Raw genomic sequence first — 25,521 nt, 5'->3', positions numbered from 1 at the left:
AGAGCAAAGTGCACGTGCATGCACATCATTTCGTGCTAATCTGACAATGTCATATTATCTACACTATTAATATATCCTTATATAATATCCTTATGAAATGAGCATTTCATCAAAAAAGTGTAAAAGTTAAAGCAATATTCAGTATACAAGTCATTTAATGTTGCACGCATCCGCACGTAAATGCGTATGCACACAAAATGACCTTTGTTCCATACATCTACACAACATGCCTATTAGCTTTAAAAAGGTTTTAGCTCAATTGGATGGACATTTTTCTAGAACTCAAACTTGGACAACCATCAAACCTATCTGTACTTTCAGTACTTTGATTTAAAAATCGAAGTTCAAGAATTTTGACTTTTCCCCCCTTTCCATGGAAACTAATAAAAGCTTCGAATTTTTAAATCCAATGAGCACAATTAAAGAACCTAATCATTACATCCCCATAATTTCATGACGAATGTGCAAGGGACCAGAGAGGAAACTCGTGGACAAAAAAGAATTATGAAATTTCAAGGCATGTTCCGCAGCAATTTAGATATATTTCTACAAAAGTCTTTCAATTATGCTGTGTTTTAGTCAATTTTCAGGATCCCCTTATGCAGGAAATTGCTCAGAATTTTGCAAGTGTAGATAACTAAGATATTAAAATTAAAATGTTTTCACCATGTTTAATGTTATATCTTATAGCTGTTGTAAATACGGGAGAAATTTACAGAAATAAAAGTCTGTCAAAACAGATATGTTGATCTCCCAATTGATGTCTTTGTTAATTCTCACAATCGCACAGTCTTTTGGTGTCCAGACCATAAAATCACACAAGGATTTCCCAATTATATGAAGCTGTCCTTGCACTTGATCATAGTATTGGTGGTTCTCTCATAGCTTGAAGGACTTGACTCCATTAAAATCCTGAACCTCTATATGAAAAAAATATATATGTTGAAGATTTTTAAAGAATAAGAATTTTCATTGGTGCCTCAATCATTAATATAAGACAAAACTATCTAACTAATAAATATTTACATGTATAAGTATTTTGTTCCTTACTGTACAATAAAGTGAGAAGGCAAATCATCTGCCTTGAGGACTAACATTACAACAGAAGGAAAAAACTTTTTAAACAATTGCTAAATTGTACTTAAATTTATCCAAACTAATATATTGGAATTATTTAAAGTAATATCTCAGTACATGAAACGTATTCAAACAAATACATACACACTATTATTACCTAGGCAGAAACCGTGTACTTTTTCAATAGCTTCTGGAATTGTCATATTCTTTGCTGAAAAGGGGCATTTCACCTCCAGTATTTTTGGCTTAACGTTTGACATCTCTAATATGTCAGCGAGTCCTGGATTCTGATAGCTGAATCCGAATGCAGCAGGACGACGAATGAGTCCATCGGGGCTTGACCCAAGAACCCCATTACAGTGTAGCTAGATACCTAATATGAACAGTATTGTAAAGTTTCAAAATAGCATTAATATGCAACACTCTGATTTTCTTATGCATTGATGACTTGTTATAAATAGAATATACAAACAGTATATTTATATTCATTATCTTCAACTTCAGTTTAATAACTGAATTTTAAATAAATTAGCTCAAGAAAAATTTTTATTTATCATCAATTTTTATTTGCTTTAAAGAAATTGAAATTTTGCTTAGGAAAGAAATGTACCAACCTGTTGGCTCTACAACTGCATCCCCAAAAGTTCTATACTTTTCAATTGCGACTTTTTCATTGCACGTCCCCAAAATAATGGCATCCTTCTTTGACAGATCATAAGCTGAGCATAATCTTTTGTATAAGGAGACAGGATATCTGTTATATAAGGAGCAAACTTTCAATATTTTTGATTTTATAATTAACTGCTTTTACAAGTATCATTTATAATTACATATACATATAAAGGCATGTAAACTACCAGTATACCTATTTCTCTTGATCGCTGCCAAAACACAACCAAAGTTTGAAGCTGTTAATCTATTCTTCCTAACAGATGACCACATGCAATTTTCCTTTAGACCAGTGGTAAGACAGGCAATCTAAAACATGACAAAAATCTTAAAACTTAAACAACATTCATAATGAAACAGAATACATTCTATTCATTATGCAACTCATTTGTCTTTACCTGTTGGATTTCTTGCTCATTTATCATTAATTTTTGCTTCATCCAAGCTATTGGATTCTCTGCAGAAAGAAATTCCTGGCTAGAGATGAGGTCTTCAACTAGAGGCACTGCAAGTGTGGGCACAGGCGGCTCGGGGGATGGTATCCAATGCATTGCTGTTGATTTAATTAAACAAAAAAATTAAACCCTCAGTGAAAAAGACAACAAATACTCAATAAACCTGTATTGCAGTTACATCACCAATTCTTAATACTGGTATATATGTTAAATATTTTTTGAATTCAAACTTATTTTATTTACTACTTCAAATAAATTTTGGATTTCAATATGTATACATGTGAAAAGAATGTACAAATAACTTCCTTTAAGTATGTATGAGAAATAGGGTGAATAATATTTAAACATTTTACTAAAGGTTGCAGTTGAGTTGAAATTTTATATTACGTCACGATCTTCTAGTTTGACAGATGCGTTCAATGTAAATAGTATACGTCTCCTAACCGCAAGCTTTACGACTGGAACTTTCTTCTAATCCCTGATTGTTTGCTTGTACGACAAACTATTTCTGTGTCAAGGTTGATAATATGAGTTTATCAATCACATGAATTGTTTACGCTGAATGCATCTGTCAAAAAAGATTGTGACTTGATGCAAAACTTCACACTGAATTGAAATTGATAGTATAAATGTATAATTAAAAGTTTAAAACAAAGTCAACACAAAAACAAAAGAGACAAGAACAAAACTAAACATGTAAAAGACAAAAAAAGCAAAAAGAATGGAAAGACTGCACATCTTGTCAGAATTTCAGTCCAATGTCAAATAAGCCATTAAATATCTGAAGTCAAAAGTCCGGGTGTAATGAGTTAGTTAGGTGTTTTGTGAATTTATATATATATATATATATATATATATATATATATATATATATATATATATATATATATATATGTGTGTGTGTATATGCATTCTATCCTATCACAGTATAAATTTTCAAAAAAGTAACAATAAAATAAACTCGTAAACAATATGACACTAAAAAAAAACACCAGATATATTAACCTGAAAATCTCCCTACAGTTGTCAATTTCTGATATAGGAACTCCCTGTCCCTATCATTGACTGGCCTATTTGTTGCCCTAGTAATTTTTGACAAAAGTTGAAAAATGGAGCATAATACAACACTGAATGGTTTTACATATACCATGCTAGCTGCAGATCTGTAGCTTGCTGGTCTGAAAAAATTAGGATGGACGACCAGAGAGATACAGTTCCATCCATTGAAAAAAGTGTATATTGCCCATAAAAAATATGCTATTTCTCTATTTTTTATATTTTCACTTTTGGGGTACTGTCATTTTTTAATATTTTGCACCATTCATGAAACAGTCATAATAAATGCATACCTGTAATTTATAAACCTGTCACGTGCAGGAAAAAGTTCTTCCATCGTCTTAGTTTGACGAGGTGGCGCACTCTGGATGCGTAATCCAACTCTTGCGTACATCAGTTTTGCTGACATTTTTGTACCTGTATCAACATGTTCCATAAATTCACTAAGTTATATTATAGTCTTGGGGCCTAAAGTTAGATTTTATAGTAAAAGTATGCTTATATATGCCAAGGTAGTGGACTTGGAGGTTCCAGGGCACGAATAGTACCCTGCTACCTACAGTCACATGGTGAACTGCACACTTGTATATACCAGGTATATATATTGGTGTGCATGTTTTGATATAATTTCTATTTAACATTAAATTTGGTAAAGCATACCTAAAACAGACCAAGTGAATTTACATATTACATAAATTGCATATAAATTACCCATAGAGAAGAATGCTGGCTTTATGGTGACATTAGTCCATCCCATTTACACATTCACAGGTACTCTGTTCAACTGTGTAGTTAGAACCAAGAGTAATCTAATAAAATAAAAAAAAAATAACCACCTAGAATTTTACTTATATTATCTGATACTATCAATTTTAAAAGTAAAAAGCATGTTTACATGGAAACTTGAAAATTGTGGAAAGAGAAAAAAAAGAATTGTATATTAATTTATTATTATGTATCAAGACATTGCATAGACACTTTCAGTCAAAGAAATTCGGAAAGAGGTTTGTTCTGGATTTATTGCATAGGCAGGATAAAACATATAACGTGCGAGTACACCCATTATTGCTGAGTACCCATTATTGCCGATTTTCGTTTTTACGTTTTAAAATCTGTCAAACGGTATTTATTTGTAAATTTTTTGCAAAATACATAAATTACACAATTTTTCCAAACCCCAAATCGTCTCGGAGAAAGAAAATTAAAGTTGTTTAGAATTAATAAATTCACCATTAATATATCAAGTCTTTGAAAACGCACAAAAAAGCAGTCGTGCGACAGGACATGCCATAGAATTTTCAGCTAGCTTTCCATTTTCCTGACAGAATCAGTCATGTTTTGGTGCAAATCAAATGAATATTCTCCTGCATGCAATGATATTAAACGAAATTATGGTAATTTTTCTACTTGCATTATTTAACGAAAATTACGACGAGTATGAAGCGTCTGCTGTACGACGCCATTTTTGTTTTATACGGGAGCGGATCAAAATCCACCACATGCACCTGTTCTTAATAAATCTGCAATAGGTTATTTTTATCGATTTATTTTTGCTCATATCGCTTCAAAATTATATGGACAACTTTTTAAAATAACATAACAAGGTGAAAGTGTCTTGTTCAATTTTTTTTAAATAAAAATATATATAAATGGGAAAATAAATGGGAAAATGAGGAAAAAATTCACAAGTTCTGGATGACATGAGAGTACAAAGACATATCCTGGATTCATCCTTGGAGAAACAATATACTCAATAACTTGCTCTACATTTTTTTTTTCTTCAAGAGATAAAAAAAAATAAATATTATGAAAAATGGAGTTCTATTGAAGATGGGGGTGCAAGCTACTTTTCTTCAAAAACCCCTTTTACAAATCCAAGTCATTTTATGGCTATAAAAATTTGAAACTAAAACCCATGCAGGGGCTGGAGGGTCTAAATTCATACTTTATAATTGAACAAAATAGAGAAAAGTTACTTCCATTTACAGTTACAACATTTCTTTACATACTCCTATATATTTTTAATTCTTCACATAAAACTGTAAAGCTTTGATTTAGCAGCCATAGGCAGAGGTTTGTATGACATTCATTTAACTCCTTAAAATTTCTTCAGATACTGTAGTCAACCATTTATTTGGTCATTGGCAAGGCAAAGACTTAAAAAAAAACAAACTTTTCTTTCTTCCAAAAATCTCAAAGAAATGGGATGAACTTACAGTAACCTGTAGCTCCGGTCTCGCATGGAGGCTTGCACAATTCCCCTTATAAACTGCGCATCTTTGTCATACACAAACTTTAATTAAAACGTGGTCAGATTGTATGGCAGTCTCCGATTTCCGCATAAGTTTCGTTGTACCAGCTGTATAATTTGACCATGGAGAACGCCATACCGCAATCGCGTATACCTAATAAACCTTGTGTAATATGGCGTCTTCTTTGTTTATCTCCAGAAACGAAATCTGGCGATGTCTAGGGGGACACTGTGTAGGCCTAACACCTGCATCATTAGGGACTCCTCGGCTGATTAGGTTTGCCGAATGAGTGGAAAATTTAGCTTGGTACCCTGTCTCACCATTGCCGAGGCAGTGACGCAGAGTAAACGAAGCAAAACAGGGACAGGGAACCAGGCTATGCGTAGGAATTTGTTAAAAGGTCTCTACTAAGAACAAATGTATTTTTGATAACTGCACAATAATAATTACAGTACAGTTTATATTCACATTTAATTAATCAGATTATGAGTATAAATTGTTTCAACAGCGATTACAAGTAGATACACTATATTTCAGAACGTCAGTTTAATTTGGCGACTATTGGGTCAACATCCTGCCTTGAACAGGAAGTTGAACAGGATCCCATAAGCCGGCTATTGCTCTTTGAGCAATAAGCCCGGCTAAAAATTGATATGAAAATATGAAGATAATTATATAAATGGGTTAGATGATTTAAATGGTTTTATTGGTATTGTCAAATGGGGTTATTGAACTCTGAGGACTCGTAAATCATCTTGCTTTATGCATTTACTTTACTAGGTCTATTCTTTAAAATTGCACCAAAAGCAAATTGGTGTAAAAATAATGTTAATCAGTAGAAAAAGAGATCTTGCAACTAAATTTCCGTTTAAATTGGAAGAAAAAAGAAACTTACTCATGAGGTTCCAGTGCCTCCAACTTCCCTTTAAACTGGATCTCTTCGTCACTCCTAAAATGTATTAGAATAGAGATAAATGATATTGTTTATGATTATTTAAATGTTTCAGTCATTATATCACAATAAACAAGAAGTGGTGTAATGAATGCTCCACTCCAGATGAGTGGTTTAAATTACTTAAGTCTATACAAATTTGAGAAATAAAAAAAAATACTTGTTGTTACACTCCCAAAGTTGTACAAAGGATTGAATTACACATTTTACCATTTAATATAACTACTGACTGTTATGAATGAAAATTAATTTTAACAATATACATACATTCAGAGTGGTCAGAACTGATGAATTGAGGGAGATAGAGCCTTTCCATGCTGACACCTCGACACAATTCGCTGTGATTACAAAGTGTGTGGGTGGGAGGGTTAGGTCCACACTCCCCCCCCCCCCCCCCACACAGTTTGCATGTGACGCTGCTGGTCCCCTCGAGTGAGCAGATCCCGCCGTTTCGAGTTTGATGACTCAATGATGTCAGATGCCTGTAAAAATTTACGAAAGACATAATTTAAAGTGAGATTCTATGCAAATGTCATTTACACTTTACAAAGTTGCTGCAGATCTGTAGCGTTATAACAGCAAAGACCGTCAGGTCTGGAATCATTCTTGCTTAGTTTGATTTTAGAAATAACAACGTTGACATTTACGACATTTATTAAATTAAATTTGCAAATAAACAGAACACCCAGAAGTTTCGTTGATGAGCTGCCATATTGGAAAATAGCAGAATTCGTATTAAATTTACTCTTTCAAGTTTGTCAGTCCAAACAAACATTTCCCATAGAGGCTGCTACTTCCATTTTTAGATTACCTGAGTAAACTCAGGTGACCTATTGCTATCTGTTTTCGTCGTGCGTCGTCCGTTAACATTTAAATATTTTCAGCTTCTTCTCTGCAACCACTGAACCAATTTCAACCAAATGTGGCACAAAGCATCTATGGGTGAAGGGGAACAAACATTGTGAATTTCATGGTCCCTGCCCCCCTGGGGGGTGGGGCAAAAACCACTAAAATTAATGCATTCTTTAAAAATCTTCTTCTTTACTCCTGGACATCAAGCAGTCAAACTGTTTGCATGATTGTAATCAGCATTGAGTCCTCTACCAAAATTGTGAAATTTATGACCCCGGGGTCAGGGGTTCTAGTGCTAGGGTGGGGCTAAATAAGTATATAGTGAAAATGCATTATTTCTTTGAAAATCTTCTCTGCTCCTGGGTATTAAATAAACTAACTAAGTGCATAGTTATGATGAGCAAGAGTGCCTCTACCAAAATTGTGAATTTTATGGCCCTAGGGTCAGGGGTTCTAGTGTTAGGGCGGGGCTCTATAGATTATATACTGAAAATTCATGATTTCTTTGAAAATCTTCTTCTCTGCTCCTGAGTGTTAAATAAACTAACTAAGTGCATAGTTATGATGAGCAAGAGTGCCTCTACCAAAATTGTGAAATTTATGACCCCGGGGTCAGGGGTTCTAGTGCTAGGGTGGGGCTAAATAAGTATATAGTGAAAATGCATTATTTCTTTTAAAATCTTGTTCTCTGCACCTGGGTATTAAATAAACTAACTAAGTGCATAGTTATGATAAGCAAGATTGCCTCTACCAAAATTGTGAATTTTATGGCCCTAGGGTCAGGGGTTCTAGTGTTAGGGCGGTGCTCTATAGATTTTATAGTGAAAATGCATTATTTCTTTGAAAATCTTCTTCTCTGCTCTCGAGTGTTAAATAAACTAACTAAGTGCATAGATATGGTGAGCAAGAGTGCTTCTACCAAAAATGTGAAATTAATGGCCCCAGGGTCAGGGGTTCTAGTGTTTCGGTGGGGCTCTATTGATTATATGATGGAAAAACATGAATTTTTTGAAAAAAATTCTTTTCTGCTCCTAGGAATTAAACTAAGTGCATAGTTATGATGAGCAATAAAACCTCTACCAAAGTTTTGATTTTATAGCCCTAGGGCCAGGGATTCTAGCCCCACCCTTAATCTCTGAAAATTTTCTTCTCTGCTCTTGGGTATTCAGCAGATAAACTACTGTAGTTATGATGAGCAAGGACTCTAATCTTCCAGAATTGTGAATTTCAAGGCCCCAGGGTCAGGGGTACCATAGGGGGGGGGATGTACTTATATACTGAAACTGGATGAATTGTTCGAGATCTGCTCCTTGGTATTAATCGAATATTTTTGAAGAGCAAGGGTGTCTTATCAAAAATTGTGCAATGTGTGGATCTAGGCCTAAGGGTCAGGGGTTCATGTGTGATAGGGGCATTACTGTTTATTGCTGAATATAACTAATTACTTGAAATGCAATTTTTGTTCCCCTACCCTGCCTATGGGTATTAAGTAAACAAACTAAGCAACTGCTAAGTGTATTGTTATGATGATCAAATGGTGCCTCTTTCAAAATTGTGAATGCCATAGCATCTTGCTTAAAACATTAATCAAATTAAATCGCTGTAAAGTTGTTGCATAATGCTCAGGTGACCTATAAGGCCCATGGCCGGCCATGGGCCTCTTGTTCTTGCTTGTGCGTGTTGTTAACATCCTCTCTAAAGAGAACAACTCGGAAACGTAGCTGCAGATGCTGAACAGTGGCTTATATTTTTATTTTTTAGAAAAATGTCTACCAATTATTACCCATTGAATTCAATGAGAGCGAACAGACCTTTATTTTCAACAACAGGGACTAAAATGTCTAAAAAACTTTGATGCAGTGAAAACTTGTCTGTGTGCCACTTTTCAATCCACTGAATGCAGAAGATATATATCACTAGATTGTTTTGTTTTGTGTATTTAGCATCTTATGAGCGTTTGCAAAAGCGCACTCCGCAAGTGAGTGGGTGTTTCTATGCAAAATATCTAGATAAAACCCGTAATTGCTATACATACCGCAAAGAAAATGCAAAGACCTGTTTCCTAATACATTCTAAGCATCCATGATATGCGATACCAAGTACACATTATAACGTAATATGACCTCTTTATTGACCTGTACTACATAAGGTTATAAGAAACATCAACAAAAATCGCTTTGGCGCAAGGGCATACATGACTTTGTTTTACAGAAACAAGGTATAACAAGAAGCAGAATATTTAAAGGGTTTCAGATATTGCTGCAGGACCCTTGCACATTAGTGCTGTTTTTTGGCAAATATGTATCAATTTTTTTCTATAGTTGTTGTTGACTGTGTAACACTCATGGTGGCCAAACTTGATGTCATCTCAGTTGTTATTTATTATAGTTCTTCTTGCATGGTTTGTCCTTCCTGCATGATAATGATGGTATCTCTAGGTTCTTCCACGCCACAGTTAATAAGGTTTCTGTCAGCATCATCATGGAAAATCTATTCAAAAAAAGAAACAACTTGCATACACAGATATAAAAGTGTAACAGGATGATTTTAATTATTTTGCAGTTATGTTTAAATTTCAATCTCAAACCAAGTCTTGCATCAAGTGACCTTATCAACTGTCTCACTTCTGCTGTTTAGTCTCTTTATTAATATTGTAGGTTTTCTAGCCACCCTTTGTGTGGAAACAGAAAATATATCTTTCTCCTCTAAATGTAGAAGTCTACAAACGTCAACTTCATTCCTTATTGATAAAATATAGGATTGTATAAATACTTCAGTCTGTCCTTTTGAAGTAAGTTTTACTTTCATACACAAACTACCAAATCAGCACCAGATAAAATCTACATTTTTTCAAAAACAACTTAATAAAATAACTAAAATCAGTTATCTATAAAGTTTATTTCTTAAAATTGTATTTATTTAATTCTTTCAGGCAATATGAAGTGATGTTTACAATTGTCAGAAATGCTATGAAAAGTAATAAGTATTAAGAATATAATTTTAAAACTAAAAGTGTTTCTTCAACACAACAATTTAAGATTGTCTTGAACCTGAATACTGAATACTCATTCTCAGTGAAAAGGAATTTCTTACAACATTCAAAGTGAAAAGTATGTAATTTCCACTTTTCACTTACTCTCCTGACTGACCGTTCACGGTAGCTCAGTCGGTAGAGCGCTCGCTCCGTGAGCGGGAGGTCGTGAGTTCGCATCTCGGCCGCGACTGACCTAGACGTTAAAATTGGTAGCAACTGTTCCTTCGCCATGCGCTCGGCACTTTGAAGTGAAAGTTGCGGGTCCTTCGGATGAGACCTTAAAAACCGAGGCCCCGTGTCAGCGGCAGGCGTTGGCACGATAAAGATCCCTCACTGCTCAATGGCCCTGAGTGCCGAGTAAAGGTCAAAATTTGAAGCCCTTCACCGGCACACGGTGACGTCTCCATATGAGTGAAAAATTCTCGAGAGGGACGTTAAACAATATAGAATCAATACTCTCCTGACTGAGCCCTCACTGCATAGAATAAGCTTCTCTGAGCCCCAAGGAAGTTGATCTCATTCTGGAATAGATGTTAGGGATCTTACAGAGTCAATACATTCCTATTGTAAGGAACCCTTCCGTCTTCCCACGGCTTTTCTTAGTTCTTTATTGGTGGTAAAGGATGGCTAAATTACGACGGTCCTGCCAAGGACATGCTTCCTAGTTTTACTGCTAGAGGTTGTCTTAACAAGTTCTGATGTTCTGTGTTGGTCTTATTAAACATTTATCCTACTTACAGGCAGTAGGGAAAACCTCGTTGCGTCTTGAAAATCATCCTCACTGTCTGAGCTGATGCAGTGTGTTTTGCTTTTAATGAAAAATATAATCATCTTACAATAGCTCTCCAAAAAAGCAAATTGAATTTAAATACAATAACATCATAAACTAATCTAAAATTTGTTAATATCATAGGAAAATCCAAACATTGAGAACTTTTGTTAATGTATTGTCATAAAGAAAGAAATGTACATTTCTTCTGTCTTATCTGAATTTCAAAATCAAAACAAAAATTAAATTCAATGTAAATAAAACCAGAAATCGAGGCCAAGACCGTAGCTCTACTGGTTTGTACACATATAAAAGGAAGCGAAAAGAATTCATCTTTGCTACAGAAAGCCATACAAATATGACATGGAATTCCTCTTTTCCCAAACCAGATACATCGGTACTTCCTAACTTGCGAGGTAAGAACTTTATTGCTCAGTCACAGATCAACAAATCTTCACCAGTGGGCATGCTTGCAAAGAGATCCGCCTTGGGTTGATCTTGATTTTTGCATCGTACGCCATGTTTTTTAAGTTCTAGATACTCTGGGTTGCTTTTTGAACCTTAAATTTTAAAATGATAATTAAACAATGTAACTCTTAAGCGTGCGGTGTATATATGGCTCCTAATCTAGCATAAATTAAGACATGGGTAACCTTTTCACATATGTTCAGAGAATGTTGACCAATAAGTAGGTCAGTGTGACCCACTTTTGAATATATCAATACTTATTGGCTTAGAATCATCAATCTTTGTCAATTAATGCATCTTGTGTCCTTAGAAATTTTCAGTCAAAATGTAGGTCACCATGACCTACGTATAGTATTTAATAGTTACATTTAAATATCTTAAGCCCTAACTGACTAAGAATCATCAAACTTTGTCAGTTGATGCATATTGGGTCTTAGCATATATTGTATAATTTATCAGAAAAGCGATTCAAGGCCTTTATGCCTTTTGTTATACCCCCCGCTTGAAAAGTGGGAGGGTATATAGTAATCGGTATTTCCGTCCGTCCGTCTGTCTGTCCGTCCGTCCGTCCGTCTGTTACGCTTTTGAGTACCTATCTCTTATCCGCAACTCCTCTTATATCATTGAGTGAAATTTCATGAAACTTTCACAGAATGTTTGTTATATAGTACCATTGTGCACCTCCTATTTCACTTTTTTATCAGACACAGGTTTTGGGTTTACCATAGCAAAAAAAAAAAGACATTGCCACTTCAATCAGTCCAGAATTATTCGAATCGTCCGTTTTGGTTCCTTGTTTACAATTTCAAGATGGTGTTGGTAAAATGGGAGAGCAAACACAGGCCAGGGCAAATTAAAAGCCGGAGCAGTTTGAGATTTTTCAAATATCTTCGCTAAAACGCCACCAATTTATCTGAAATTATTAGATTATGTTTCTTCAGGGTTGATTTGGGTTCTTCTGCCCCAGTTTTTATTTACCCCGGCCTGGGTTTGCCCTCCCATTTGGTCCCGTTTTACCAGCACTCTTCAAAATGGATTCCACGATATCGAAGGTGATCACACTGCAGTATTTAGCCCATCAGTCCCAAGTTTTCTACACCAACGTTTACCCACATTTAAGACGGTGAAGATTGTTTTTATGTTTAATAATTTTATTTGATAGTGACGGCAACTTTCAAAGGGTCAATACTAGTGTTCGTCGGTGATCACACAGTGTGACAACAGTTTTCTACACAAGCATAATCAGTCCCCACATTTTACACGGTGAAGATTGTTTTTCTGTTTACTAATTTTATTTGATAGTGAAGGCAGCTTTCAACACCAGCATTTATCAGTCCCCACCAGGTCTGGTACAATCACTAGATTTAGCTACGTAGCTTGATTTACCTACATTATAGTACATCGCTTTATTTACCTATCTGAGGTAGCTTTATTGGTAACAGGTTCGTTCGCCCAATCTACCTGTTCGCGGGAGTCCGTTCGCGCAGGGTCCGTTCGCCCAAAAATTTCTTCGCCCAAAATCTTGTTCGCCCTATAAAAGTTTTGCCCAATACTTATATATAATATTATTACTTATATTTATTAACTTATTTGAAATAAAGATTAACATATATTTCTATTTCCTTTAATAGACCCTTTCACGATAACTGCGGTACAACTCTTTTGCAGGGCAAAATGATAAAATTTGGCGAAATATGACGTAAAAGTAATTGTCTTATATACATCATTTAATTATCTATCAACAAAAAATTCGCCAAACGTTATTATTTTGCCCTGCAAAAGAGTAGTACCGCAGTTACCGTGAAGGGGCTAATTGGGTTATTTTTTTTTCAAACCAGGAACAATGTTTATTTAGTCTTAATTAATTTTTGATTTGATTCTAATGCATTTATTAATGATTTAGTGTTTGCACTATAGTTAATTAGATGATTAATATCAATGTTAATTGGGGGAATACACCCCGTGTTGTTTTTACGAATTGGGCTATGTTTTGACAACAATTAAGGGGCTGAGACGTTAATAGATCCCTTATAAAACTGAGCAGCGGATCCTGAAGGTATTACCTTTGAAAAATTTCCCTTTGTGACATATGCACAATCAGTCAGTATTATTTCGAATGTACCAAAAAATGTAAAAAGAAATTCATTTTATTATATTCTATATAAAATTTGGGCGAACGGATCCTGTGCGAACGAGAAATCGGGCGAACGGACTCTGGGCAAACAAAAAATCGGGCGAACGGGATATCGGGCGAACAATTTTTAGGGCGAACGAACATGGAACCAGATTTATTTACCTACCTAAAGTAGCTTTATTTAGCTACCATATCAATTTATAAAAAAGCATTTTTTGACAGTTAGAACAGTTACTCCTTGAATGAAATGACAAAGAAGTCCAGTTCCGGTTAACATGATAAAAGGTCGGTAATAAGAACAATGTGAAGTAATCATGCTCAGTCATGTCTTACCGCACGGCGCACACATGAGAGAGGACAATTAACAAACCAATGGAATTACATGTTTTCTATAAATTGTCCAAGTGCAGCAATGCATAAACTATCTCTACTTTAGATTTTTTCATTAAGCCTCCCTACTATAAATATCAATAGTCATTTAATTGCGATTTGTTTGTCTCTTTCGTAATCAAAAGAAAAGATTTGTATTGTTACATTGAAATAGCTAAATAAAGCTACCTGAGGTAGGTAAATAAAGCTACATAGGTAATTCTACCTACGTAGCTAAATCTAGTGATTGTACTGCACTTGCCCACATTTAAAAGGGTGAATACTGTTTTTCTGTGTGTTGATGTTCCTGACAAACTTAGTAGTACAGGTCGCTGATGTCATAATATGACGCATAATGTGTACTGGCTATCCCATGTCCAAGAATACATTATAGAAAACAAGTAAAACTTTTTATTTGCTGTACATAAAGCCAATATGGGGTTTGGGTTTTAATCAGATATTTTGCAAATAAACCTCCATACTTGCCCATAACTTTTGATTGATTTGAACTTTTTCTTGTTGAAATAAAAATTATTTGGATAAAGAACTGCGAACGATAGTATTGTTCTCCCGCCTACCTCCAAGTCAATTTTCAAAAGTTAACATATTCGATGAATTTTTAATATTTTTTATAGATAATTATGTGGATTTTCATAGAACATTACTTATTTGGGAAAACTAAGAGAGATAACTCTAACATTTTGGTAAAACTTGTGTTTTTCACTATAGAAATCAATGGAAAACGGAAAATATTTTTAAAACATCTTTCCCCCCCGTGTCACAAAAATTTCTTTTTACAGGTAATATGGAATGTTATTTCACAAATTCATACCAAGGCTTTTTGTGTGACACGGGGGGAACATATGTTTATTGACAAAAAACGATAAAAATGCTTATTTTCCACCAATTTCAAAGCGATATACAACTGAAACATTATATTTTATTGAAATATTTATGTTTTATTTATTTGCCTAAAACATAAGAAAAGAAATAAGGAACATTTAATCATATCCAAGACTATTTCAAAATACGGTGATGCTTGAAACCCCGATTTCAATGGAAAATATCATCTACCCCCTTCTTTCAAGAGCTGGAATTATGGATAATTTACTGTTTAGCGCTGGTATTAAGACGATTTATCAATTATCATTAAACTGTTCTTTGTATTAAACAAAGATTTTATGGCCAAATTGCTATTCATATTGAATTCAATGGTTCCAAAATGTAGGCGGGAATCGAGAGTTAGCGTGCGTGTTTCTTTGCAAATCCCAAATTCCTCTTCGCCCAGGTAATGTACTGTATAGCACTTTTTATTCGGTAGAACTTTAATTTTGCGTAATCACGTGAGACATTGTGCTCGCGAAAATGAAGTTCTCTCGTATAAAGGTATTTCTTAAGAATGTATTGAGCAATAACCATAATTCGTGAACATTTTTTCTTGCTTATCAAGAATCAATGACTATCTCACGAAAATAAGGTGTCGCAAAAATATAGTAATCTACAGTATCAAGAGCTGCATTAATTATAATTTTTTTTTTTAATCAACTGCTCATTTTGAAAAAACTTTAAATTGGCCATAATTTTTCAAAGGTAAGTTCTAGGGTTTTCATACTTTACACATGTAATTCTTGTAACAAGACCTTCCTTGAAATACAAAAAAAAAATTACCCTTCAATGTTGACCTTACAGTTCAACCTACTTATATAAAAATTTAACTATATTCATACTAATGTCATCAAACTATGCTGTCTTCAGTTTGCAAATACTTCTTGAAAATTGCAATAGTAAGCAGGTGGTAAATCTGAGCTATTATTGGCCTTCCTGGCCTTTTATATTTTATAAGTACATGTTGATCATTTGTTATTCTAACTAAAATATATATTTTTTACCAGATTTTTGAAATTTTACAATCTGATTAAAATCAGATCCTATGATCCGCTCATATAGATCGCTACGCTGATTAAAATCAGATCCTTTGATCTGCTCATATAGATCGCTACACAAGGATCTGAAGAAAATTCAGGGTCATCTCATGGTGACCTTTCAAATAAAAATATTCATGTAAATTTTGACCAATCAGAGAGATCGTACTTAAGCCACATTCGAGAAAACAAATATAGAAGTGAAAGTAGCTGAGGAGAAGATCTTAGCGTATCGTACAAAACAAAGGGCTAAAAAACAAGACAAAAGCAGGTACTTCTGATATTACTGTACAGAAAAGACTGTACCTTCCATGGACGGGCTTCAGGAACTAGGTCACGATTTTTCAATTCGTGTATCATCATGCCTTTCCCCTCTGTAACTGAATTCCGAGATACTTTCCAATTCTCAAAAGTAAGTATTTGATTGGATAATTCAAAGGTCACCAGGAGATGACCCTGATGGGGTTTCTTCAGATCCTTGTGTAGCGATCTATGTGAGCGGATCAAAAGATCTGATTTTAATCAGATTGGAAATTTTACACCATCAGATCAAGTATTCTATTGCTGGGAAGTTCTCTTTTGACACTGTAGGAAAGTTTATACTGTTTAGAGAGAAGTTACTGTAAATCAACTTGATTTAGCGTGCAAGAAATTTTTGCAAGGTTTGCGACTGCCTCGTCATCATGAATATTCACCGTGAACCTGTCCTTGAGCTCTCTGTAACTATTGAAATCTATGAAAAAAAAGACTTGATCGCGAAAATTAATCGTCGCAAATGAGTTTACCCTTAGTATATTGCCGCGAATAAAAGTTGGTTTACAGTATTCCCCTTTGCTATTCATTTGTTTTGATTAATCACATTTTAATGCAATTTATACACAGGAAAAATGTCCACATGTGTGAAACATATGTTTGGTTTCACACGTGTTCAACACATGTTTTATACATGCAATACATGTGTGTAAATAAACACATGTAAAATATGTGTTTCATTTATATGTAAAACATATATAATATACACATGTTATACACCTGTGAGATAATATATATGTTAAACACATGTTTTTCATCACACATGTATAACACGTATTATATATATGTAATATATGTGTGCGAAAATACAGATGAAATATGCATGTTTAATTTATATAAAATATATGTGTATTCATATACATATGTTATACACATGTTAAGTTTTATCTCATATGTGTATGTACATTAATTCAAAAGAATTTGTAAATGTTAGTAAAATTTCACTCATGTAAAGTTTTACTTTGTTCATCCCCCCCTCCCCCCTTTCCCTTCTAAGAAAAAACTTTCACAATTTTTTTTTCTGTAATAATGCATTTATCAGACAAAATTGAAAAGAATGAATTCATTTTCTTTTCATTTTAAATCTTTTGGGCTTGGCTTACTTCTTGAGTAAAATTAAAATAATTCCGTATTTGTCTCCGGATTTTGTCTTTTATCGAATGAAAATGTACGTCATTTTTGACGTCACTGCTGCAGCAGACGTGCTGGGTGTATTGGAAAGGTAAGTGATCTCCAAACAATTTTTAAAAGACTTTTAATTCATATTGTTTAAATATCATTTCATTATAGTTACAGGTGCGTATGAACTTTCTATATACATATAATACTCTTATCATTGTGAATTGTCATGCATTTCGTAAACCTAACGATAGTGATCTGCAAGTAATTTTGGTGAAAAATGTTTCTGACTGAATGAAAGCAACTGGAAGTTAATGTAAATATATATTATGTGTATGTATAAAAAAGACCCTTCTTTTTTTTATACATACACATATTATATATTTATATTAACTTCCAGTGCCCGTGAATGTAAGCGGTTACATGTTAGGCTAAAGGCATTACTATTTTGTATAATTTATATACATGTAAGTCATTTTGGATAAATTTGTTTCTGAATGAACGTTAACATTACATGTTATAGGCTATTTTTTAAAGGCATTATTGGTTTTCCTTTTGTTACGTACTGATATGAAAGTGAAAGTAGAAACCTTGAAACCATTGTGACTGTCAGTTGGTGTTTATGTATGTTGAGATGGCTGTCAAGTCGATTCTTTCATCAACTTAATAACAAGTGTTTGTTTTTATGGCCTATAGATGCATGCAGTAACTTGAGTTCAGTGTCACATTACTGCGTCTAAAAAGCCCAAAGCTGATAAGACTGGCGATTGATCCTAAAGCTGATTTGACAGATGATTGCATCATCGCAATATTAAAGGTAAAAATAAATACTTGCAATAAAAAATCAAAGTAAACATCTGTAATGACTCCTTCATCACATGACAAAATATTTCTTGATACATTGTAATTTCTTTTTGTTCCTTTATAATTCTACATTATACATTGGCGTCGGAAGCAAATTGAAAGTGGGGGGGGGGGGGCTAAGTGTAACAAAAATATCCCAAACACCAGTACCAAAAATTTTCTTCTAAACACCAACACTTTTACCAATTTTAACCTATACTAAGACATTTCTGTGGAAAGTGGGGGGGGGGGGCTAAACTTTAAGATATGTTTGTCTATACTAAGTATATATTTGGAAAAAAAAGTAGGGGGGGGGGGAGCTAAGCCAACCCTAGCCCCCCCCGGTTCCGACGCCTATGTTATATTGTTTGCACGACTTTATAAATTAATAAGTCCAACTCAATACTACAATGATTTTATTCTTTATTATAAAACAGTTTTAATCCAGTGCACTTTTAAAATATGGAAAGTATGAATAGAATTTGCTGGCTTTAAAAGCTATGAAACTGGTACATGTACTGTAAATGACTTCAGGGGGGAGGGGGGGTATTGAATTTTTGAATTTCAGTTAAAAATTAATAATAACAGTGACATCCAACTTTCAAGGTACAAGAGCATGTGTAATTGTGTATATGTGTTGATTGTTGAAAGTACATCAGCTAGCTAATCCATTGGATATTTACATCTATTATGTACCGGTATTCATTACCTGACATTTATTATTTTTTTCCAACACTAGAGAACATAGTTTCTTGTAAAATGTAAAAAAAAGACTATTAAGAACCTACAAACATGTACTCTCTCTTTTTTGTAGTCGTAGTTTTGTAGTTTAATTAATTAAGTTTTAGTTATGCTTAGAAGATATCTACTGCGTGAATATTTGTTTTACAGGTTCAATATACAGTCAGCGTCTCATAAGAATAAATCCCAAGATCCAAGACTTGCTTAAAAGCTTAATTAAGGTAACTACACACTGTTAAATAAACTTTGTTATATCCTTCCCAACAAAGTTTGGGATATTATCCTGGAATCACGTACAATGTCTGTTTTTTTTGCCTGTCTACTTGTCTGTAGATATTTTTTGTCCAAAAATAAAATATATATGTTCTTCTTAATTTTTGGCAATATGAATTAGTAATACTGTTTGAACATTCCAAATTTAATTGTCAAAATAAAAAAAAAAAAAAAAATGATTTTTATGACTTTATTATGAAATATATCTTCCAACAGTGTAATTGTCTTGCAAATTACATCATAAGATTCCACTAAACACCTAGTATAGCATATATAACATTAGTTTTATCTCTTATCATATCTCTGTTGGTGAATTGGGCATACATTAATTTGTTTGCTGAACTTTAATATTACTTGTAGAATTGATTTTGTTATTTAAGAATTGTTTTATTTTTACTTTTGAAATTTTTGTAGAGACCATTCTGTGCCACAAAGAAATTGTTCAGGAAAGGGAGAAATGGTGGATTTGCATTTTGGGTACAGTTCAAAGAGAGTTCAAAATGGTCAAGCTCATGGAAGATCAGAGGGAGGACAACTGAATAAAACTGAAAGATACAAAAGGAAAAAGAACAAGAAAATATAAGAAATAAAAATTGGGAGGATGTACAAAATCTTGTCTGCATTTGACCTGTAGAGATTTTATTTCCATTCTTATTTGTATGCTGTAATATCAAATAACTTGATTTTTCATAAATTTACAATAGAGACTACATGACAAATGTTATATGTGATATTTCAATTTTGCTTTGGACACTTTCATGTCAAATCATATAAATTATAAAAAAGTACATGGACTAATTATGTTATTCATTTGTACATGTATGCATGTTTAACTATTTAATCATTTTGTGGAAATCTTATAATTGTACTCAACTTAGAATATGTAAAATATATGTATTTTAAATGCTACTGACTTGTTTGTATACTTTCCTGTTTAGAAAGTACACTGAAAAATAAGTTATTTCTCTTGATGAAAATAATTTATCAAAAAAGTTGTGTAAGCATTTTAAGATATTAATTTTCAAATATTTAACCCATGAAGATAGATCATTGGAATATGATGGATTTTCATCTAAAGCAGAAATATCTGATTTTTAAATGTGTACAAGAATGTGTTTTTCCTTGTGATAAATATTGAAAGAGAACACATGTAACTATTTCATATGATTTACATATGCTGCCCTTTTCATATGATTCACATGTGGACAGACATGAAAAAAGTATAAAAATGATAATAATACAAAGTAATAATATACACGTATAATTCACATATAAAGTATAACATATATAAAACACATGTTTAACACATGTTTCATATGTATAAATATACAATGTGTTTATTTTTACACATGTTAAACACATGTGAAACATATGTTTAACATGTGTAAAAATAAACACCCTATACATGTGTGCTCCTTTTATGTGTTTTACATGTGTAAAAAATATATGTTAAACACATGTTTAACATATGTTCAACACATGTGGACATTTTTCCTGTGTAGGTCAATTAAAAAAAAAATATACAAGGAGTTTTAATGTAAAATGCTAAAACTACCTTCATAGCATTTATCTACCTTCATAGCATTTATCATGTTTATTGGTAAGATAGACCAGTATATAATATATATTAGATACTTATAGATATAGATAATAGATCATTACGCATAAATGTTATTTAAGGAGTCCAAGTCTTAGAGGGAATGTGATGGGTTTTCTGCTTGACCAGCAAGTGACAATTGTGACTGTAGTTAGTAATGGCAAGTGCTGAGCAATGAAATAGATGTACTCTATGATTTGCTACTGAGTACTGAACTTTCCATACTGTTCATCCTTGATCATTGCCATTCAACTCCTTGGGCTTGTCATATTTTGAAATTTTAGTAATTTTCCCCTCCTTTTTATAGAGTCAATAAATATGCCAAAACAAGGTAAAAGAAAGAGCTATCGGTCCAGGTTACAGCAAATGAGATTGTATGCCACTCAAAGAGCTAATGAAGATACAGAAATGGGGTATGATACAAAGCTAAAAGTAGACACTGAAGAAAAGTATGATCCTACCATGATGCAAGATGGTAAAAAGCAAACTGATCAAAATGAAGAAAAGAATTCTAATGATAGTTTTCATGACCCCGCAAATGAAAAAGATTTCCATTTGACATCACAGCAGTCAGAAACAGATCAGCCATCAAAAGATGAGTGGAAAGCAAAGAGGAAAAAAGAATCAACAAGGAACAGAATGGCTAAGTATAGACAAGGAATGTTAGATGAACAGAAAAGAGAAAGAAAAGACTTGGATAAAAAAAGCAAACAAGACAAAAGAGAACACTTACCTGAAGAAATCAAGGAAAACATCAAGGCATCGGATCGAAAAAGAAAACAGGACAAAAGAGAACACTTACCTGAAGAAATCAAGGAAAACATCAAGGCATCAGATCGAAAAAGAAAACGGGACAAAAGAGAGCAGTTACCTGAGGAAATCAAGGAGAACGTAAAGGCATCAGATCAAAAGAGAAAAAGAGACAAAAGAGAGCAGTTACCTACAGAAATCAAGGAGAACATAAAGGCATCAGATCGAAAAAGAAAACGGGACAAAAGAGAGCAGTTACCTGAAGAAATCAAGGAGAACATAAAGGCATCAGATCAAAAGAAGAAAAAAGACAAAAGAGAGCATTTACCTAAAGAAATCAAGGAAAACATAAAGGCATCAGATCAAAAGAGAAAGAAAGATAAAAGAGAGCAGTTACCTACAGAAATCAAGGAGAACATAAAGGCATCAGATCGAAAGAGAAAAAAAAACAAAAGAGAGCAGTTACCTATAGAAATCAAGGAGAACATAAAGGCATCAGATCAAAAGAGAAAAAAAGACAAAAGAGAGAAGTTACCTATAGAAATCAAGGAGAACATAAAGGCATCAGATCGAAAGAGAAAAAAAGACAAAAGAGAGCAGTTACCTGAAGAAACCATAGAAATCATCCAGACATCTGATAGAAAAAGAAAACAAGACAAAAGAAGAAATTTACCTGATAAAGAAAAGAACATTATAAAAGCAAAAGAGCGAAAACGGCTGTCCAATTATCGTCAAAATATGCCTTCTGATTTGAAAGACTCTGTCAGAATATCAAATAGAAACAAAAAGAAAGACATAAGAGAGCAGTTACCTGAAGGAACCAAGCAGACCATAAAAGCATCAGAAAGAAAGAGAAAACAGGACAAAAGAGAGCAGTTACCTGAAGAAATCAAGAAGACCATGAAGGCATCTGAAAGAAAGAGAAAACAGTACAAAAGAGAACACTTACCTAATGAGAAAAAAAATGAAATCAGAAGAAGGGATCAGCAGAGAAAATCAGAAAATAAAATACTAAACCTTCAAAATCCGTATCAGACATTCCTTCACAAAATCAAATCTGGACCCTCGTTTGTATGCATATGTTGTAATCGGCTTCTCTATGAACAGACTGTAAATAAGATTACCAAGAATACTTTCAAAACAGTTGATCCAGATGTTTTGAATGAGGCACTGCCAGACTGGTGTTTTGATCAGAAAGAGATTAGTTACATATGTAAAACATGTATTCTTTCACTACACAAGAAGAAAATACCTGCACAAGCAACAATAAATGAACTTCACCTCACTGAACTCAAGGAACCTTTGATATCATTAACTGATTTTGAGGCCAGACTAGTTTCCCAAAGACTCATATTCATGAAGATACTTGCCCTACCCCGTGGAAGACAAAAAGCTATACACGGTACTGTGGTCAATGTTCCTGTGGATAGTTCACAGACATGTACTTTGTTACCCAGACTTCCCACCAACTCTGGACTCATTCCAGTTAAACTGAAAAGAAAGCTTGAATACAGAGGTCATGTTGAGTTTCAGCATATATCTCCAGACAGAGTAATATCATCATTACTGTTTTTGAAGGAAAACAATGAATTTTACAAAGATGTTCCTGTCTTAGAAAATTGGCAAGATTTGGCTGCTGGAGATAATCCATCATTGTGGGAAAGACTGACAGAGCCACATACTAAAAAGAATGAATCAGTGTATGATGACAATGGGAATCATGATCAGAGAACAGAACCACATAATGAGGAAGACAATACTCATGGTAGTGATGGAGCTTATGAACACAATACATTAGGAAATGACAGTGATGAATGGTCAGGAGAGGATGATGATTTGTTGAATGCTGAAGAAATATCTCAAACAAGAGGCATTGCTTATGATACATGTATTCAGCAAGAGTACAAAGGAAATGAAATTATATCAATTGCACCTGGTGAAGGAAAAACTCCTGTGTCACTTCTGACTGATGACAACAATGAAGTTCTTGCCTTCCCTAAACTGTTTCCAGATGGAAAATTTGGATTTGATACAAAACGTAAAATTAAATTATCACTCAGTAGATACATTAATGCCAGACTTTTACATAGAGATGGCAGATTTGCTCGCAACTCGGATTATATTTTTTACACACAACACATTAGAGATCTTCAACACATCAATGGTTCCATATCTGTAGCCTTGAGGAAGGCTTCATCTTCAAAATTGAATGCTGGACTTGCAAAGGATCCATCACACCTATCAGCATTGATTTTGAAAGATCATGGCTACAAATTCCTTACTCAAGTCAGAGGTTCTCCAGCATACTTTGACAAGATGTTGTTAGAACTACTTGCCTGTGTTAAGCAGCTGGGATCATTCACATGGTTTATTACACTCTCAGCAGCAGATCTGCAATGGCCAGAAGGGATACAGATAATAGGAAGACAATATGGACACAATTTCACAGACCAGGATGTGAAAGACATGACATGGGATGAGAGATGCAGATGGATCAGACAAAATCCAGTTACTATTGCAAGACATTTTGATTATAGACTAAAGCAGTTCATCAAAAATGTCCTTCTCAGTCCACAGCAGCCTGTTGGGAAAGTCACCATGTACATGTACAGAATTGAGTTTCAACAGAGGGGATCTCCCCATGCACATATGGCATTCTGGGTGGAAGGAACACCGGACTTTGAGAATTCCACTGATGAAGAAATCAGAAATTTCCACGATCAGTATGTCAGCTGTGATATACCAACAGATGATGAAGAGCTTTGTGAATTGGTGAAAAAAGTTCAGAGTCATGTACATTCTCCTTCATGCAGGAAACCAGGCAAAAACTGTAGATTTTCATTTCCCAAACCACCAACAGATAGAACCATTATAATTAAAACAGTTAAAAAGACAGATGAAAATCAACAAGAGCCATCCAGTGAACCAGCCAACATGACAGATGCTCAAGTGAAAGAAATACTATCTCGTATATGCCAAACTGGATGAGCTGGGAGAAGATATGACCACAGAGCATCTACTGAAAGAAATCGGGCTTCCAGAAAAAATTTACTATTCTGCACTCTCTCGGAGCAGAAAAACAGATGCTATTATTATGAAACGACAACCAAGCCAGAAGTATGTAAACAACTACAACCCTACACTTCTTAAAACTATGGAAGGCCAATATGGACATTCAACTTGTCTGCAACCCGTATGCATGCATCATGTATATTGCTTCATATATAAGCAAAGCAGAGAGAACATTAGGAGATCTCCTGAAGTCTATAAGTAAGGAGTGTTCTAACATGGATATTACACGACAGCTAAGAACTGTAGCAAGCAAGTTCCTGACCCATAGAGAAGTTAGTGCTCAGGAGGCAACTTTTCGAGTGTTGTCACTTCCATTGTGCTATTTTGACAGGCAAAGAATATTTGTTTCAACTAATCCACCTACAGAGCGAGTGAAATTATTGAAACCCAGAGCTGTCATAGAACAAATGGAAGATGATGATGAAGATATCTATCAAGCTGGTCTTCTTGACAAATACTCTATGCGACCACTTTATCTGTCAGACATATGCTTAGCAGAATTTGCTGTAACATACACAACATCCTACTCTAATTTTGATTCTGAGGACACAAATCCAGAGGTGATTGGTCTAGCGGATGACCTGGAATCCCCACACTACATCACATTAACAGATGGGAAAAAAATGGTGAGGAGAAAAAAGACAGCAATCATACGAACGCACAAGGTCTCACAGAAAAAGAATCCTGAGAAATATTCCTATGCATTATTGTTGCTATATGTCCCATGGAGAAACGAGGAAAAAGACATTGGACCTTGTGAATTTGAAGGAGATTTTTTCCAGAAAAAATTGACAAAGTACACTGA

At 34.1% G+C, this 25,521-nt stretch overlaps 1 protein-coding gene and 3 long non-coding RNA genes across 6 annotated transcripts; 2 read left to right on the top strand and 2 right to left on the bottom strand.

The window, feature by feature from the left end:
* Positions 1-651: 651 nt before the first annotated feature.
* Positions 652-1,274, bottom strand: LOC134269225 (uncharacterized). The gene is made up of 2 exons (XR_009992533.1): positions 1,222-1,274; positions 652-920 (listed from the first exon to the last, which is right to left on the bottom strand). It is a non-coding gene; the product is annotated as an uncharacterized LOC134269225 (long non-coding RNA).
* Positions 1,275-3,204: 1,930 nt separating this feature from the next.
* LOC134269224 (uncharacterized) lies at positions 3,205-5,682 on the bottom strand. Its single transcript, XR_009992532.1, has 3 exons — positions 5,474-5,682; positions 3,969-4,066; positions 3,205-3,674 (listed from the first exon to the last, which is right to left on the bottom strand). It is a non-coding gene; the product is annotated as an uncharacterized LOC134269224 (long non-coding RNA).
* Positions 5,683-17,500: 11,818 nt separating this feature from the next.
* LOC134269222 (uncharacterized) lies at positions 17,501-19,862 on the top strand. 3 transcript variants are annotated; one of them, XR_009992531.1, is made up of 4 exons: positions 17,501-17,543; positions 18,137-18,257; positions 19,175-19,245; positions 19,712-19,862. It is a non-coding gene; the product is annotated as an uncharacterized LOC134269222 (long non-coding RNA). The 3 variants fall into 3 exon arrangements; XR_009992530.1 differs by lacking the exon at positions 17,501-17,543 and adding an exon at positions 17,825-17,907; XR_009992529.1 differs by lacking the exon at positions 17,501-17,543 and having other exon boundaries at positions 17,974-18,257; positions 19,712-19,861.
* Positions 19,863-21,089: 1,227 nt separating this feature from the next.
* Positions 21,090-24,632, top strand: LOC134269214 (glutamic acid-rich protein-like). Its single transcript, XM_062751433.1, has one exon. It carries the CDS (start codon positions 21,213-21,215, stop codon positions 24,630-24,632), a length of 3,420 nt encoding a protein of 1,139 aa, XP_062607417.1. The 5' UTR covers positions 21,090-21,212.
* The last annotated feature ends 889 nt before the right edge of the window (positions 24,633-25,521 follow it).

The sequence above is a fragment of the Saccostrea cucullata genome, unplaced genomic scaffold (genome assembly GCF_032062105.1).
Source record: "Saccostrea cucullata isolate Sc308-1 unplaced genomic scaffold, CSIRO_AGI_Scuc_v1 ctg3225, whole genome shotgun sequence".
Lineage (NCBI taxonomy): Eukaryota > Metazoa > Mollusca > Bivalvia > Ostreida > Ostreidae > Saccostrea > Saccostrea cuccullata.
The sequence above is the reverse complement of the archived record's forward strand: the minus strand, read 5'-3'. Positions and strand labels throughout refer to the sequence as shown.